Raw genomic sequence first — 15,983 nt, forward strand, 5'->3', positions numbered from 1 at the left:
TGAACAAGCCCCTGGCCCGCTTCCTGGGCCTCCCCCAGGGAAAGGAGCCTTTGGCCAACCCCGAGACCTGGCTGTTGTCACCTTAGCCTCCCTACCCACTGCCCTCCATAGAAGGGCTGTGGACGCTGAGGCCACCACCCTAACAATGCACTCCTTCCCAGCACTGTTACCCCAAACAGTAGTAGGGGTAAGGAGGCAGAGAATAGGGTGATTCTACAGGCCCCCTGGCTTTTCTGGGGTGGGAGTGGGGTCTCTGGGGTTACAGGAGTCAAGACTCCAGCAGCACAACTCCCAAAGGCACCAGACGACCCAGCAGCCTGTCCACCCCCCCCCCCGCACACGGGCCACCCCCCCCCAAGTTTAGACTAGGTCAAGTGGGGGCCATACCCTGAGTCCCCAGCCTCCCAGCCTGGGCCCTTGGGGAGCTGGAGAGGTAGAGGCCAAGGCAGGGGGGGGGCTTCTGGAAGGAAGAGAGGCTGAGGCTTTGAGATGGCCACAGTGGGAGATGGGGGTCTCTGCAGGATACCCCTCATACCTTGGCCCCCTGAGGTGAAGAAAACCCCCACCTCATCATGGCTGACTGGGCTTCTCTGCCCCCTAACCTCCCCGCCCCCTCCCCCATGGGACCCCTGACCCTGGTGAAGGGAAGCCCAACTGGAAGAAGGGGCCTGGAGCCCAGGGTGCCCTGAGGCAGCCCTCCCACCCCCTGAGATCAAGGCAATGGTGGTTTTACAGGCTGACGGGTCAGTCATGGCGAGGGGCTGGGGGTTGGAGGGCAGGGAGGAGGCAAGGTGCGGGTCCCCCATATAGGGGGCAGCAACCAGCCACCCCCTGAGCAAACTTTCCTGCTCCCAACTCACCCAACCAGGCCAGAGGCACAGTCATCCCATCCCTGTCCAGCTGCCCCCCCCCCCACAGCCTCAGGGCCCCTCTGTGATGCTCATCTGGGTGTGGGAGGCCAGTCTGAGCGGGGATTCCCCACCCCCCAGGGCACAGCGCAACAGTTCCAAAAAAATAGAGATTTGTATTTTTTTTAAAAAAAAAATTAAATAAAAGCCCAGCTCTGCTGATAGGCAAATGTTACCCCTGTCCCCACCCCCACCCACCCTTTGTTTCCCTGGCCTGCACCCCCATCCCACCATGGCCCCAGGGGTATTTACAACATGGAACAATAGAGGCCTGGGGTGGGGGGCACTGCGGCAGGGAAGAGAGGGGCACAGGGCAGGTCCCCCCTAGAGGGGTCCCCCAAGACAACACAACATCAACGAGAAAAGTTGCAAATCAGGCAGAAATGGGGACATCATTCCAAGGTCCTTATATACAGACGCCGCAAGACCAGCGGGGAAGGGGGTGCCCAGATGGGATCAGGCGTGAGCCTGTGAGCAGGTGGGCCAGCCCAGGAGCGGTGCTGGAAGAAGAGGTCTTCACAACACTCTCACCCCAATCCCCACCCCACCTTTGGTAACAACAGCCCTTCAGAGAGCCCCTGGTGGTGGAGCGTTTCCTTGGAGCATTCCCAGGGAGTACGTCCCCCAGTTTACCCAGCTGCAAGGCTACACCGCCCTGGTCAGCCATGAAGGAAACAATGACTTAAAAAGTGTGCTGCCCACTCTTGACTCCACCATCTGCCCAAAGCAAGGGGGTGCTCCCTAGAAGTAGATGGAAGGGAGCCCAGTCATTGCAGAGGAGCCCTCATGGGCATCCTCTGGGTGGAGCCCCAGAGAGGGGGATGAAGGGGCTCCTTGGAGCTAACGGGTAGGATTGGGGGGAAAGGACCTGGACCCTGCATGGGGGCGAGGGCCAACGTGGTCTTGAAGCCAGTACTCCCGTGGATCGGGTCCTGGCCACAGAGTCCACGCTGGAGGGATTGAGTGGGGCCCAGGAAGAGACCCAGTTGGGAGCTGGCCGGCGACTGGGGGGAGGGGTGGCCGCCGGCCAGAAGGGGGCTCACAGGTAGATCTCACGCTTGGCGGCGGTCTGGGCAGATGCCGGTGTGGCTGTGGGTGGGAAGTCCGACGTCTGGGTCAGGGGAATTTCCTCCAAGGTGGCCGAGTCCTTGCAGGAGTCATGGCTACTGTGGGAGAAGGCACTGTAGGAGGGCAGGAGGCGCACGGGGGCCGTTTTGGTGTTCCGGTCTTCCGGGGGGCTGGGGCTGCCGGCGCCCGCAGGCTCCTGCCCTCCTCGGTCCTGGTAAGGCACGAAGGTGGAGAGTTTGAGGGCGCTGCTCTTGGTCCGGCGGCTGGGAGACGACTGGCCAGGCATCCAGCATGTGTCAGAGTGACCAAACTCGCTGCACTCCCGGGTACATGTGCCCGTCATGGCGACATCGGGCAAAGGGCGGAGGTCTGTAGGAAAGCAAGGGCAGCCATTAGAGACGGCGGCCTCGAAAAGCTCTGCTCCATGGCCCCCCATTGTTATCTACATTCTGCTTCTGAACTGAGGTGCGGTTTCTCCAGCCCACAGAGCGACACACACCCCCTCAGGCAAGCACGGCTTCCCTTATTCACCTGCAGCCCACTAGGTACAGCTGCTCTCTAGGTCAGTGTTCTAACACATACACACACACACACACACACACACACACACACACACACTCCTTAAGTAGGTGCTGCTCTTCCAGCCTCCTCTACCCTCCAGCACTCTTCTCACACACCCACCGAACCTGCCCTCCGTCCGACAGGTGCACAAACAGCTTATCTACAAACCATCACCTGTCTCCAGACAGGCTCCGTCATGGAATTCCACCCTCAGATAGGGTTGAGGAAATCCCATCCTAATTTAGAGCGGCCCCCCCACACACACACACACTCATACAGAGTCATGGTTATACACATCTACTCCACTGGACACCTCTGTCCCCAGACAAAGACGGCACATACCTTCCTTCCAAGTCCCCTCAAGCCTTACATGCTCCCAGCTTTCTTAAAACCCCACCCCACCCCACGCCAGCACAGCAATGCCTTACTTTAAAGCCAAGGGGAGGGGACAAGCTTCTATGTGGGATGTTCACACATAAGCAAGCACACACACACACACACACACACACACACACACAACAAGCACACACATGCAGCCCCTGCCCACCTCACACCAGCCCCTCACCAGCCACCACCCTGGCCTTGCCCCCAGCTCCCTGCCCAGAAGACCCACGGGAACAGGAGTTGGCCGCCTGACATCAGCAGTAGCCAGTGTGGTTGCTGGGCAGCCAGAGTCTCCATGGGAACGGCTGGGCCATGAGCACTTCCTGTCACAGCTGCCCCTGGGCCGCCCTCACTCAGGGACAGCACCAGGCAGTGACCCCCCTCAGGGACACGACTGAGAAGCTCTGCCTGGGGCAGGGGCTCCCCCAGCACCACCCACCCTCCTCGCTTGGCCTCCTGCCAGTGTAAGGTGAGGAGGGGATAGTTTTGTTATTAACCCTCAAAGCACCAAAGCTCTTTAGTTCATGGTTGGGGACCCAGTATGGCACAGAGCACTGGGTGGGCGGGGCTGGGCGCTGGGGCGAGTCCCATAGACCCCAGACCCCAGAGCAGCTCCCACCTACCTGGCACTCTGCCTCAGGGCCTGCTCCGGCCAGCCGGCTCTGCGCGGGCACAAAAAGGACGAGACTGGCATGAGATCACGCACGGAGTGGCAGGAGAGGGGGCAGAGGGTGCTCTGGGCCCAGGGCTTGGGAGGTTAGACAGGGCCCTAGAACTCAGGGTGAAGACTGGCACTTTTCATCTTTGGGGTGGAGGGAGACTTTGAACTAAGAGAGGTGTGAGACCTAAGGACAGCTCCAAGTCAGAGTCTTCTACCCCAAGGGCTGGCTTGTTCGGATTCTCCTCCACAGGCTGCCATGGGCGCCTTCTCACACACACTCCCGTGCACACACACATGTGCAGCACAGGCATGCTCTCACAATACACCTCACCATCCATTCCCCGCACTCACCTCTGCTCCAACCCCTCCCTTCAAACTCCTCCTAGAGAGGCCCGCCCCTTCCAGACCTCCTCCCACTCTTCTCCTGGGGGATGGGGGCAGATTCCATCCTTCTCTGAGTTCTTCGTAGCATCTGGGAGCATCATGCTCTCATCTCAGACCCTCTCACTCATCTGGGGACCACCATCCTCCTTCCGGTGTCCTCACCTCCTGGCCACCGTTCTCATTCTCAGGGGTCCCTGTTCCCAGGAAGTCAGCGTAAGGCAATGCTACCCAAAGACCCCAGAGTCGGACATAGCTAGGAATCCCTGCCAGATCTGTCACTTTCCAGATGTGTAATTTGGGGCCAGTTGCAGAACCTCTCTGAGTCTCAGTCCCCCTGTCGTCCCCCCCCCCCCCCGCTGTAAAGTGGGTACCATAAAGTCCTCAGGTCAGAGAGTGTGAGGAGGAGTCGATGAGGAGATAGATCTGAAAGCATGGTGCTTACTACAGAACACACAAGCAGAACTCAAGACACAAAGGATCATCTTAAAACATCATTGCTCTTCTTGGACTTCAACTCATTCCTAAGACGCCTCAAACACACCGACGCTCCTCACCATTCTCGGGGTGCTCCATTTCACCTATGCTGCCATCAGGGGTGGTGCGCTCATAGTGGTCCTCAGGTAGGGCCAGGGGACCAAGTCGGGGCCCTGAGGATGACTTGCTAGATGGTGTTTCGGACTCTTCCAGGCCACTATCATAGTAACTGTGCTGTGACGGGTCCTGCAGCTCCTGGGCCTGGCTGGTGGCCGAGAAGGTCACACGGCGGTGAGGTAACTGTAGGGAGAGAGATTGTTACTCTTGGCTGCCTTAGCCCCCTCCATGGGGCCCAGCACCACACCAGTTCCACACCCAGCAAGACCCTCCCAGGTCTCAGCAACAGCCAAGAAGAGGCCCAGCCCGTTTAGTACAGCAGAGGCCCCAGAAAGCATAGACACTAGTAGAGATGCCTCTTAATTCGAGGCTAGCTCCCAATACAGCCAAGTCCACACACTGAAAGTCCCCACACAGCGTAGGCCCCACTGTTATTACAGCCCCAGACTGCCATGACAATCCTAGCCCAGCACAACACTGTTTCAGCTCAGCTTTCCGACACAGGCATGGCCTCCCTTGCCTTTCAGAACAGAATGGACTGCAGTACAGAGTAGAGCCCAAGAGCAGGACAGCCCAGTCTCAGGCAACTCCAGGTGCCAGCCTCGCCTCTAAACACCAGCACAGCCTCAAGCTTCTGAAATAATAGCTTCCTGAAAGCAGAGGACGCCTAGCTCCCACACAGCTCTTCCACACGGAACCCCCTGTTCCTCTAACTGTACCTTCCAGGCTTGAGTTCCTCTCCTGGCTCACTGCTCTGCAACTTCCCATTGCCTCCATCCAAAGGGTACCAACCTCTTGCATCTTGCTCCTCAGACCAAGTTTGCAGTGCTCAGGCCTCCAAGGGCCCCTCCTACTCAGGCCCCAGCTCTCTACAAATCCCTTCATGGAGGCCTGAGTGTGGGAGGGGATGGAGGGAGGAGAGGGAACTTGATAAGAAGTCAGACACCGGGTGTCAGAGAACGCAGGCCCAGTGTGGCGGAGCACGGGACACCCATCAAGGCTTGGGAAGGCTCCTCTCTATGGAGTCCCCTCTAGGAAATAGAAAGGACCCCCTGCTTGGTGGATCCAGATTTGGACTTAGACTGAGTCCTGGCATTGGGAGAATCGAACAGTGACAGGCTGTTCCCTGCCAGCAATCCTGTTTGCCTGCCACGGGTTAATGATCAGACCAGGAACCTGGCAACCTCAGCCTGGCACTTGGCACAACCATCAAGCCACCCACCTGGGACCTCCACTGCTTTTCCTGCCAACCAGAAATTAAGAGTTGTGGAGGGCACAGATCCCAGGTCCCTGGAGGCCAGAGGAGCAGCAAGGCCCAGGTCCTGTTGATGAATCAACAGACTCTAATCCTCCAAGACACAGGCACCTTGTCTCAGCTCTGTGGCCCTTTTTATGAAGGTCCAGGAAACAGCCAAGAGAGGTGATCTCGGGTTTGTAAACCCACTTCCCACACCTTTGTAAAACCCCTTCCCAACCCCCTATTAATGTCTGAGGTCAAGGGTAGGGGTGTCAGGACAAGGAGCTTTGGTACTGGCAGGACAGCCCAATGCTACCTCCCCACGTTTTCAGGAACCCGTTCAGTCCCAAACAATGGAAGGTGTGGATGATGAAACAAACTCTCCAGAACTGCACCTTTGGGGCTAGGCTACAAAGGAGCGAGGTCCACCCGGTAATGGGATAAACAGGCTCCAGGACAGTCCTCAAAGGCAGCCTGGTTGTTGGTGTTTCTCCTTCTTGTTTTCTGTCAAGACTGGCCACAAGCCCTTCTTTCCTAAAGAAGCTGGTAAGCAGGGGCTTCAGTCCTGCATGTAGACAAGTCCCTCGGGCTTTCCCCCATCAGTGAAACACTAGGGGGTTATACTCAACCTTAACTGCTCCTGCAATTCTATCAAATCTCAAAAGACCAGGTCCCAAATCACTCAATCTCTGATCCTGAGTACTTGCTGAGTACTTCATGGGCTACCCATACTGACCCTCCAGATCCAACATGTCAGAAATCAAATTATTTCTCATCGATTGTCTTTCACATAGGCAGTGAGCTCATCACTGTCTTGTCACCCGCACTCAGAAAGCTGATATCCACCTGGGAATCCTGGTAGTTTCTCCCTCATCCCCACCCCTCCGCCCTATCAATTAGGATCTTGAATGTTGTTGGCCCTTTCTCCCTAAGTTCAGCCAAATCCATCCACCCATCATCCCCTCTGCAATCCTTGGTCCAAACCTTGGTACTCCAGCGGCCCCCCCCCCCCAGCACAAATGGGGATTGAGCTAGGGCTTGACACAGGCTAGGCAAAGCGGGTGCTCTTTCTAAAGTTCAGTTCATCCGGAAAACTGAGATGTAAGGGACTTTTCTTCCTGAGGGACATTTAGCAAGGCATCCTTGTCCTCTCCAATGTATAGTTCTTCCGGACTCACTGTGCTCTCTCCCACACTCTCCACTCCAACCAAATTGTTCCCTTCTGCCCTCTTCCTGCCTCCAACCTGGTCATGCTCACCCGCGCTTCAAGAGCTGCTCACACAGTGACCCTTAGGCAAGGGGGCCCTTCTGCCCAAATCTTACCCATCACTGACAAGCTGGCTCTGGGTTTCTATTCTCCTCCCAGAAGCCCTTTCCTATTTCCCCCACATTATGCCCTCAAAGTAGGAGGAGGCGCTACAGTCAAACAAATGTGGAAAACTCAGTTAGACAAGTTTAACAAGTTCACTCTTGGTTACAGGGCTTTGCAGAACTGTTTAAGTGATAGCTAGTGATAGCTAGTCTCTCACTAACTTGACCGTGGAATCAGCTTTTAATTGTATAGTAGATAATGGCAGACTCTGGAAATCAGATTCCGTGATGCTTTATATTTAAATTCTGACTCCATCAACTGCTAGTTTTCACTTATGTGAAATGACTATAATAAACTGGCCTGTGTCGAAGTTAAGAGCACTGACTGAATTCACATATGGTACCTTGCGACTAGCAAGGCCTCCCACAATGGGAAAGAACAGCGGTAATAAAAGTTCCATGGACTCAGACGCGGTGGCAGATGAGTTAATTCCAGCACTAGGAAAGTAGAGGCAGTGGATCTATCTCTGTGAGTTCAAGGCCAGCCAGGTCTATACAGCAAGCTCCAGGCCATTCAAAGCTACATAGTGAGACCCTGTCTCAAAAAGAAAGTTAAACTATTTTACAGTACACGTAAGGAAAAGCTTCCTATGGCCCTTCTCAGTTGTCACTTGGGATTCATTTCACTTGTTGCCATTTTTTTCTACCAAAATTGAGTACCACGCTGAGCATGCAGTAGGAACTCGGCCTATGTATTCTGTCGATGACAACGGGTAGTGGAAGGTTTTGTTCTACTCAAATGTTGGGAGGAGGTATTCAGTGTGGTTCCATGGATGGGCTGGGTGGGCTGGAGCCCAGTGAGGGGCGATCCCTTAGACCTTGAGGGAAAAAGAGGGACCAATGAACTAAAGGAATTGGAAGGAGTCAAGGTCGCAAGGCAGAAATGGAAGAGAAAGTGTGAGGCCAGGAGTTTCTGGAGGTCACCCGACAGACAGCTGACTTCTCGGAAGAAAGAAGTTGTTACTAGATATGACCTCCCCATACCCCGCCCCTCCAAAACTCTTCAGATGTTTTTCACTTTGGGGGTATCCCAGGGCTTTGGGGAGTTTACAGAAGGGAGCTGGCGCCTTGGACCTCCTGGGAGTGTCTCAGGCCTCTTTGGTCACCATGGAGATAGGTTGCCTCTGGCCTCAGAGGCTCCCCCAGGACTAGAGGCCCCTCATCCACACCTTAACTTCTCTCAGGTACAACCAGAGACAGGGCAGACCCAGGAGAGCAAGAAGTGAGAGACGGAGGGAGAGAGAGAGCGAGCTAGCTGGCAGTCCTGGATGGAGTAAGGAGGGGAGGGACGGGGTGGGAGGTGGCCTTGGGCAGGAGGCAGAATTGGGACACCTCATCCTATGACAATGGATCACCCAAGCACAAGGGTGTAAAGTGGGTCTCTGAAGCAGGAGAAGCCCCTCGCCTCTCCCAGGGCCCTCCCTCTCTGGAGCCCAGGCTGGTGATCATGGGGAGACCCAGGGCAGGGCCAGCTAATTACTGAGTGTTGGTGTGACGAAGAGGCTGGGAAAGGGACTTGGGGGAAGATCTTGCCCTGAGGGAAGGTGGATGGTGTAATCAAAAGGTTCTCTGGCTTCACCTGAGGCAGGAAGGCTGGCTGCCACCCCACACAGGTGCTGTGGTATCAAGTCTCTGAGAAGCTGCTCCGTTTAGGCAGATGGACGAGGAGACAGAGCCTCTCCGCCTACCCTTTCTTGGTGAAGAGTCTCAGGCCAGGTGGAAGGCCTCACAACCGTGGGGTGAGGGAGCATGCTACCATGTTTTAAGGCTGGAGCTTTCTGCAGACATGGAGATGGGCGTGGGGGTGGGCAGGAGATGACATACTAAGATAGGGCTGGAGTAAAGTAGCAGGGCCCAGGGAGCAGGGAAGGACAAAGGGTAGCCATGGTGGAATTGAGGCAGGATTTGAGAACAAAGCTGCTTCCAGTCTCTCTCGCTGCTTCTCTCAGTTCCGGGGAAATAAGAAACCAAAACTCCAAAAATAGAGAACTTTATTATCAGGACCACGTGAATAGGGCTGGGGTAGGGGATGCGGGGCCAGCCCCCCCGGGGCCTGGGGATGAGGAAGAAGTTAATACACAGTACATACAGAAGGCACAAGTGGAGAGGTTCCCCCCTCCCCAGTAGAGTCCCCACCCAGATTCTAGGTCTTGTGTGTCCCCTCCACAGGAGCACCTGTACAGCTGATCTCCGAGAGAGACCCAGAATAGTCTCCTCCCATTTTACCCTGTTCCCGTCTGTCTCCAGACCTGTATTCACCTGCCCATTAGCTCCTCCTGAAAGACCCAGCAGCTACTTGAGCATCCTGGGATCTGACAAGTCACAGACTTCTCCCTTGTGGGGAGGAGCAAGGCAGGACACTTACAGAGCTCCCCCATCAGTGGGTCCTAGGTGAGGCCTCCATCCCCCCAGATCAGTGTCCCCACCTCCCACAGCCAGCTCAGGATGCTCCCACATGATCTAGTTGATCATGGCAGGCAAGACACACCTGCCCCATCACTCCCACACCTCGGTCCAGATGGCCCCATGGTAGGGGTGGGGTGGGGGCTGGGGCGTGCTAAGCCGAAAGGGCTGGCCTACCTGCTTGCTGGGGTATTTGGGGGGGTTGGTGCGATAGCTGTAGTCGGAGTACTGCTCGGAGCCCGTGGACGTGGTATCCCCGGTGCCCACAAATGTGTTTGCGGGCGGCAGGTCCTGCACCACCTGGTGCTTCTTGGAGGCCGAGGGTGACTGGGGTTGCAGCTGGATGGAAGGCAGTGGGGAGTTGGAGCGATAATGGCGGCCTAAGTCGGGGCTGCCTGGTGGGTAGTTGAGGGGCAGGTGGATTCGGGGACTGTCCCCCGGGGCGTCGCTCATTAGGTTGAACTTGAGGGACTTCTGCAGCCCAGCCTCATCCTCGTCCTCCACCGGCTTCACAGGCTTCGGGGACTTGCTCTTCTTCCCCTTGCTCTTGTTTCCTTTAGCAGCCTTGCCGCTGGGCTTGGGGGCATACAGGTCCTTCGTCTCCTTCTTGCCAGCCTGATAGCCACTCTTGGCCTCCCGCTGCCGGCAGTAGCGCACGAGCACCGCCAGGGCGATGAGTAAGGCCACGGCCACCACACCGGCTACGACACCAAAGAGAATGTTGCCACGCTGCTTGGAACGCTCGTATTCCGGATCCCCGGCAATGTCAATATCCAATGGTGTGTCCAGGCTGTGGACCAGGAGGGTCTCCAGCAGTGTGCGGTTGGCTAAGGTCTCATTGACGTAGAGGTGGACCAAGGCCGTGCCATAGCGCGGGGGCTTGCCGCGGTCACTGACCTTCACCACCAGGCGGTGCAAGCCGTGGTGGCGCCGTTCAATCTCCTTCTCCAGGGTGATGGCACCTGAATGTGACCCGATCTGGAAGAGTCCGTAGGGGTTGCCCCCAGCGATGCTATAGGTCAGCTCAGCGTTGACGCCAGAGTCAATGTCCTCCGCCGTCACCTGACTGACTGTCTCACCAAGACGCGTCTGCGGGGTCAGCAGCCGGTGAGATGTGTTGGAGGGGGCGGTGATAAAGGGTGCATTGTCATTCTCATCCAACACATTGATGGTGACCCCGACATACGCCGAGCGAGGGGGGACGCCACCGTCTACGGCCTTCAGTTGGAAGGTATAGGTACTCTGCTGCTCCCTGTCGAAGCTCAAACTGGATAAGATGGTGCCTGTGCCGTTCTGGATAACAAAGTCACCATTGTCCTGCTCTACCGAGAGCTGTACGCGGGCATTCTCCCCCTTGTCTCCATCGATGACGGTCACCATGCCCACTGGACTCAGCGCTGGCATGTTCTCCATCACTGAGAAGTTGTAGCCGCTCAGCATGAATTTGGGGTCATTGTCGTTACAGTCAAGCACGTTGACGAGGACCGTGGCTGTACCCTGAAGGCTGGGACTGCCCCGGTCAGCCGCCACCACCTTCAGCTCATAGCTGTCTCTCTGTTCCCGGTCCAGGGATGTCTTCACCCGGATCTCTCCATTCTCGGGTGAGATCGTGAAGAGGCCTTGGGCGGCTGGCTCAGGTTCCAGAGAATAGACCAGCTCGGCATTAGAACCGGAGTCGGCATCACTGGCGGTGACCTCGGCCACCACTTCCCCAGGTTTGTTGTTTTCTGGGAAGGCGACTTCAGTGATGCTCTGGGTGAAGACAGGGGCGTTGTCGTTGACATCCACCACCTGGACCTTGAGGGAGTTGGTGCTAGAGAGTGGGGGGTTGCCGGAGTCCACAGCCACGATCTCGATGGTATAGTCTCTGACTTTCTCATAGTCGAGAGGGGTGGTGGTCTGCAGGAAGTACTTTTTCTTGCTGTCACTGCCGGTCTCACTGGCCTGGCGGAGCTGGAAGGGCACATCACCTGCTACCACACAGGTGACCGCTGCGTTCTCTCCCTCGTCTCGATCAGACACCTGCACCAAGGCCACAGCGGTCTCCTCGGCCACGTCCTCGGATATATTAGCCATCCCATCTTGGTGAGTCACGAGCCCTATGCCTCGGATCTCAATGGTGGGGGCATTGTCGTTCATGTCCTTCACAGTCACAGCTACCTGGGCACGGGCACTCTTCGGGTTGGCGCCTCGGTCCTTGGCGAGCACGGAGAAACGCAGGGTGCTGAGATCCTCACGGTCCACGGGACCCTGAACGGTGATGAGTCCAGTGTTTCTGTCTAGTCGCAAAAGACGCCTGACAACTTCAGGAGCCTGGTGGAAGGTATAGTCAATCTCTGCATTGGCACCTTGGTCCGAGTCATTGGCTTTCACCTAGAGGGAACAGGGACAGGTTAGTAAAGTTAAGGTGCACGCGCTGCTGATGTCCTTTCCCGCAAGCACAGCGCTGCTGATGTCCTTTCCCGCAAGCACAGCAGACTCAATGAAGCTCACTTAGCACCCTTTCCAGAAGCGGCACTCCACCCTGGCCTGACACCCAGGTAGACACTGCTAACCTATTTTCCTCAAGAGCCCAGATGCAGCTCGCAAATCCTCCTCAGTGACCCTGCATCACTAGGACCAGGCAGAATTACATTCCACTCCTCATTTGTGCCAGTCTACCTAAACACCGAGATGAGCCAAGGAGCATTGAGCAAACCCTTTCAGCCAAATGAACTGCACTCCCAGCCCGTCCCACCCCCACTTCTGAAGGGATGACAAAGTGTTTGAGCCATAGAGATAGATGGTGGGCATGCGTGTCCTTATGTACATATCTTGTGTGCAGGCATGTGACATACACAGAAGTATGTGACTGGAAGCCGTGATAGCTGAGCGCAGAGAAGGTGTTTTTGTTCGTGTGTGTGCATGCATCAGTGGAGACCCCCCATACCCAACTAGAGGCCCCAGTTGAGGGGATTGCTATTGAAATCAGCCAGATAGAGATACGGGTCAGAAAGAGCCCAGCAGGCCCAACCCAGCCACGGCTGTCAAACTGGGGAAACCTGTTTCTGTGGCTCCTTGACTGTTGTCTGTTGCTGGCAAGGCACCAGTGTGAGGAATCCGGCCTGAGCCTGGGGCCAGAAGGGAGGGGTTGGTGCAGGCCACAGAGCCTGCTGGCAGCGGGCTGGGCTTCCAGCACCAAACAATGAACTGCCTGTCCCTTTGCAGTGGGCACGCCCTCCCACGCCAATGCCGCCCTGCACTGGGACCAAGTCTACACAAACATGGGTGGTAATGGGGCAACAGAAGCCAGGTGGGGATGGCTGTGAGGTACCACTGGGGAGGGGTTGGAAGTATTTACAGCCAAACAGAACGTAATGAAGTGTGTGTGTGTGTGTGTGTGTGTGTGTGTGTGTGTGTGTGTGTGTCTGTCTGTCTGTCTCGGGGAGAGGGTGGAAAAAAGTAGTAGGCATACCTTGGCAGTCTCTAGGGAGCAAAATCAAAGTCTTGGGTTCAAATCCCAGCTCTACTGCTTTCCAATTAATTATGTGGCCTTGGGCCAATTATTTAATCTTCCCAAGCCTCACTTTACAAAGGTATAAAATGGGGATGAATAATAGACTCATTTCATAAGACTGTGGCGAAGGTTAAAAGGGATAATACAAAGAAATACCTAACGCCTAGAACATGGCAAGTGATCCTTAATTTTTTAATACACCCTTTCTTTTGATCTGTCTGTCAATCATTCATTCACCTATCCCTCTGTTTCTAAGAAATCCAATTTCACAACGCTGAGCCCTGCACCTAGAGGCCCTCATGCCACAGCTGGACTTCGGTCCTCCTTAGGAAGGGAAGTCCATCCATACCTGCTAAGGCTTTTCTATAGAGGAGACTCCTGGACAAGGGCCCCGGCTACCCTGGTTCCCTTCACACCTTTGAAGGCAAACCTCTAGCCATTTTCCCTACCCAACCCCAGTCTGTCCACCACCAGCCCTGTGGCTATGCTCCTAGACCCTCCCTGTCTCCAGATTGGTCGTCTTACTTCTTAGCTATCTCCTCCCCCCCCCCCCCCCCCCCCCCGCCCACCTCCCATCTTGGTTTCTGTCTATGACGCCGGCCTCTCAGGCCTCTGTCCTGTGTCATCTCTGAGGCGATGTAAAGCAAGACGATAGGACATGGGCTAAGATGGGCTCTGACCCCAGGCAAATTAAGACATCTCTATGGGCTCAGCTTCTCATCTGTAAAATGGGGATAATGCTTACTTACCTTGTACTGTAAGGATTAATTTATATAATACGCATAGTGCATTGAGAACAGTGCCTGGCACCTGGGCTATTATTATTCGCCATCCCGAACGGCTGTCTTTCTATTCTTTCTCAGCCTCATTTCTGTATTCTAGTCCACCGGCCTCTAGAAAAGATGGAAACTGCCACCCACTCACTTCAGCTCCAGGACCCAGAACGAAGGGTCTCTCAGGTTGGGTAACGGTGTCCAGGCTAGCTGAACTCTCTTTAGCTTGCTCCCATTATGGACAGAGATAGCTTCAGCCCATGGGGGAAGGAGAAAGAAGATGGGGCTGGCGGGAGGCCAGGGCTGAGATGAGAGCGGGAGATACACCCACCTGTCTGCAGGGACGCTTCTCTGCTCCCTCCCAGGCCCCAGCCCCACCAAGCTGCTGCCCAACCCCTGGGGCAGTTCCCATGCAGAAGGCTGCTGAGAACTCTCACAGCGTTACTGACCCCTCCACAGCTGTCTCACACACCACAAACCCATGGTACCCCATGGCTGGGTCAGGAGGCAAATGTACCCACAGTCCAGCGTGGTCTGTCAGAACTGAGGACCCTCCTGGCTGACACAGCCTCATGACTTCATTGAGAACGAGGCTGTGTCGCCAGCCGAAACAAAATCTCACCTGGCTAAAGGAGACCTGCCCCTGGGTGGGAAGATCCTCTCATGGCAGGAGAGGGTCTACTGGGTCAAAGGTGAGTTCCTTGATCCAGCCCAAGCTAAGGAGAAGGCAATCCCTGAGCTTGGAGTGATGTCATTTCCCAGAAGTTGCCCTAAGTTGAATCTGACGGGGAAGTATGACGATATTTAGATGCTATGTCACGGTCGCTTGTTCAGATGGAGGAGAGGAAGTGGATGAGAAATTCTCCTTTGCCTGGGGCTGGGGAGAAGGGAGCTTTCCCACAACATTCTGGGTTTTTTTTGTTTGTTTGTTTGTTTGTTTCCCCTCAGTGAAGGACCCTCCCACCCGGTTTTGGTGGGTCCCATTTCTGAAGGTGGGTCACCCTGACAAGTTAGATGGAGGAAGCCTCTCACCTGGATGACCGAGTGGCCAATGGGGCTGTTCTCAGACAACTCCGCTTCGTAGGACGGCCGCTCGAACTTGGGAGCGTTGTCATTTGTGTCAAGAACGGTGACCCGCAGCAGGGCACTGCTGGCGCGTGGAGGGTTGCCGCCATCCTGAACCTTGATGGTGAGGTCGTAGGAGTCCCAACGCTCACGGTCCAGGTTGCCCATGACAATGAGCTGTGGCTGCTTCTCTTCCTGGTCCTCGGCCACCTGCAGTCCAAATAGCTCCTGGGCCTCAGGCCCAGCCTGCAGCTCATAGGATGCCACACCGTTGGGGCCAGCATCACGGTCTGTGGCCAGTGGGATGGGGAAGAGCGAGCCGATGTTGGTGTTCTCAGGGATGGCCAGGGTGATGACCGGCGAGGCAAAGTTGGGTGTGTTGTCGTTGATGTCCTGCACCTCTATCTGGCCCTCTAGCAGCCGGGGGCTGCCATTCTGCACGAGGTCCGTGATAGACACCTCAAACTCCAGGATACAGGGGTTCCCAGGGATCTGGTTCTGGCACTCACGGAGCCCCTCTCGGTCAATGGAGGTCTCGGTGGTGAAAATGTCACCGGTCTTGCCATCCACTCTCAGGTATGGAGCACCTACCTCGAGTTTATACAGATGGCCCACGTCTGGAAAACCGTAGTCAGCGGCAAGGCTCCCAATGAGGGTGTTGGGCGGCTGTTCCTCTGGTACCTTGTATAACACCTGGGTGGTATGGCTTGCAGATGGAGCCAACAGGAGCAGTAGTGCCAGCAGTAAGGGGGGCAGCAGCAACTGCTGCCCCCCAGGCCCTGGGCTGGGCCTCAGAGGCCCCATCCCGGCAGGCTCCAGAATCAGGAGAACTACAAGAAGACAAAGTAGAGGCCATCAGCTATGAAGAAGTTGACCCCAAAGGCTGACAGAGACAATTCCCCCACTCTCCCTCTCCCACCGATTCACCATTCTCCCATAGAGAGAGTCAACCCCAGCCCAGAACCCAGAGCCTCACCCACAGTGGGGTGTAGCAGCTGTGTCTGACCCAGCTGGAGAAGTTGGTAAGACGACAGGCAGGTCTAGAGCAGCTCCTGCCCATGGCACGCCCTTACCCAGCTGA

The 15,983-nt window shown here is 55.9% G+C and overlaps 1 protein-coding gene across 1 annotated transcript; it reads right to left on the reverse strand.

Moving 5' to 3' along the window:
* Nucleotides 1-1,133: 1,133 nt before the first annotated feature.
* On the reverse strand, nt 1,134-15,727 carry Pcdh1 (protocadherin 1). The gene is made up of 4 exons (XM_059246467.1): nt 14,870-15,727; nt 9,746-11,941; nt 4,521-4,740; nt 1,134-2,345 (listed from the first exon to the last, which is right to left on the reverse strand). The coding sequence occupies exons 1-4, from the start codon at nt 15,704-15,706 to the stop codon at nt 1,948-1,950; spliced, it is 3,651 nt and encodes a 1,216-aa protein (XP_059102450.1). The 5' UTR covers nt 15,707-15,727; the 3' UTR covers nt 1,134-1,947.
* Between the last annotated feature and the right edge of the window lie 256 nt (nt 15,728-15,983).

The sequence above is a fragment of the Peromyscus eremicus genome, chromosome 19 (assembly GCF_949786415.1).
Source record: "Peromyscus eremicus chromosome 19, PerEre_H2_v1, whole genome shotgun sequence".
Classification (NCBI taxonomy): domain Eukaryota; kingdom Metazoa; phylum Chordata; class Mammalia; order Rodentia; family Cricetidae; genus Peromyscus; species Peromyscus eremicus.

Coding starts and splice junctions, on each gene's coding strand:
- Pcdh1 (XM_059246467.1), bottom strand. CDS start 15,706: ATGGGGCCTCTGAGGCCCAGCCCAGGGCCTGGGGGGCAGCAGTTGCTG. Junction 11,942..14,869: donor TTGGCCACTCGGTCATCCAG/GTGAGAGGCTTC, acceptor TGTTCCCTCTAG/GTGAAAGCCAATGACTCGGA. Junction 2,346..4,520: donor AATGGAGCACCCCGAGAATG/GTGAGGAGCGTC, acceptor GCTTTCCTACAG/ACCTCCGCCCTTTGCCCGAT.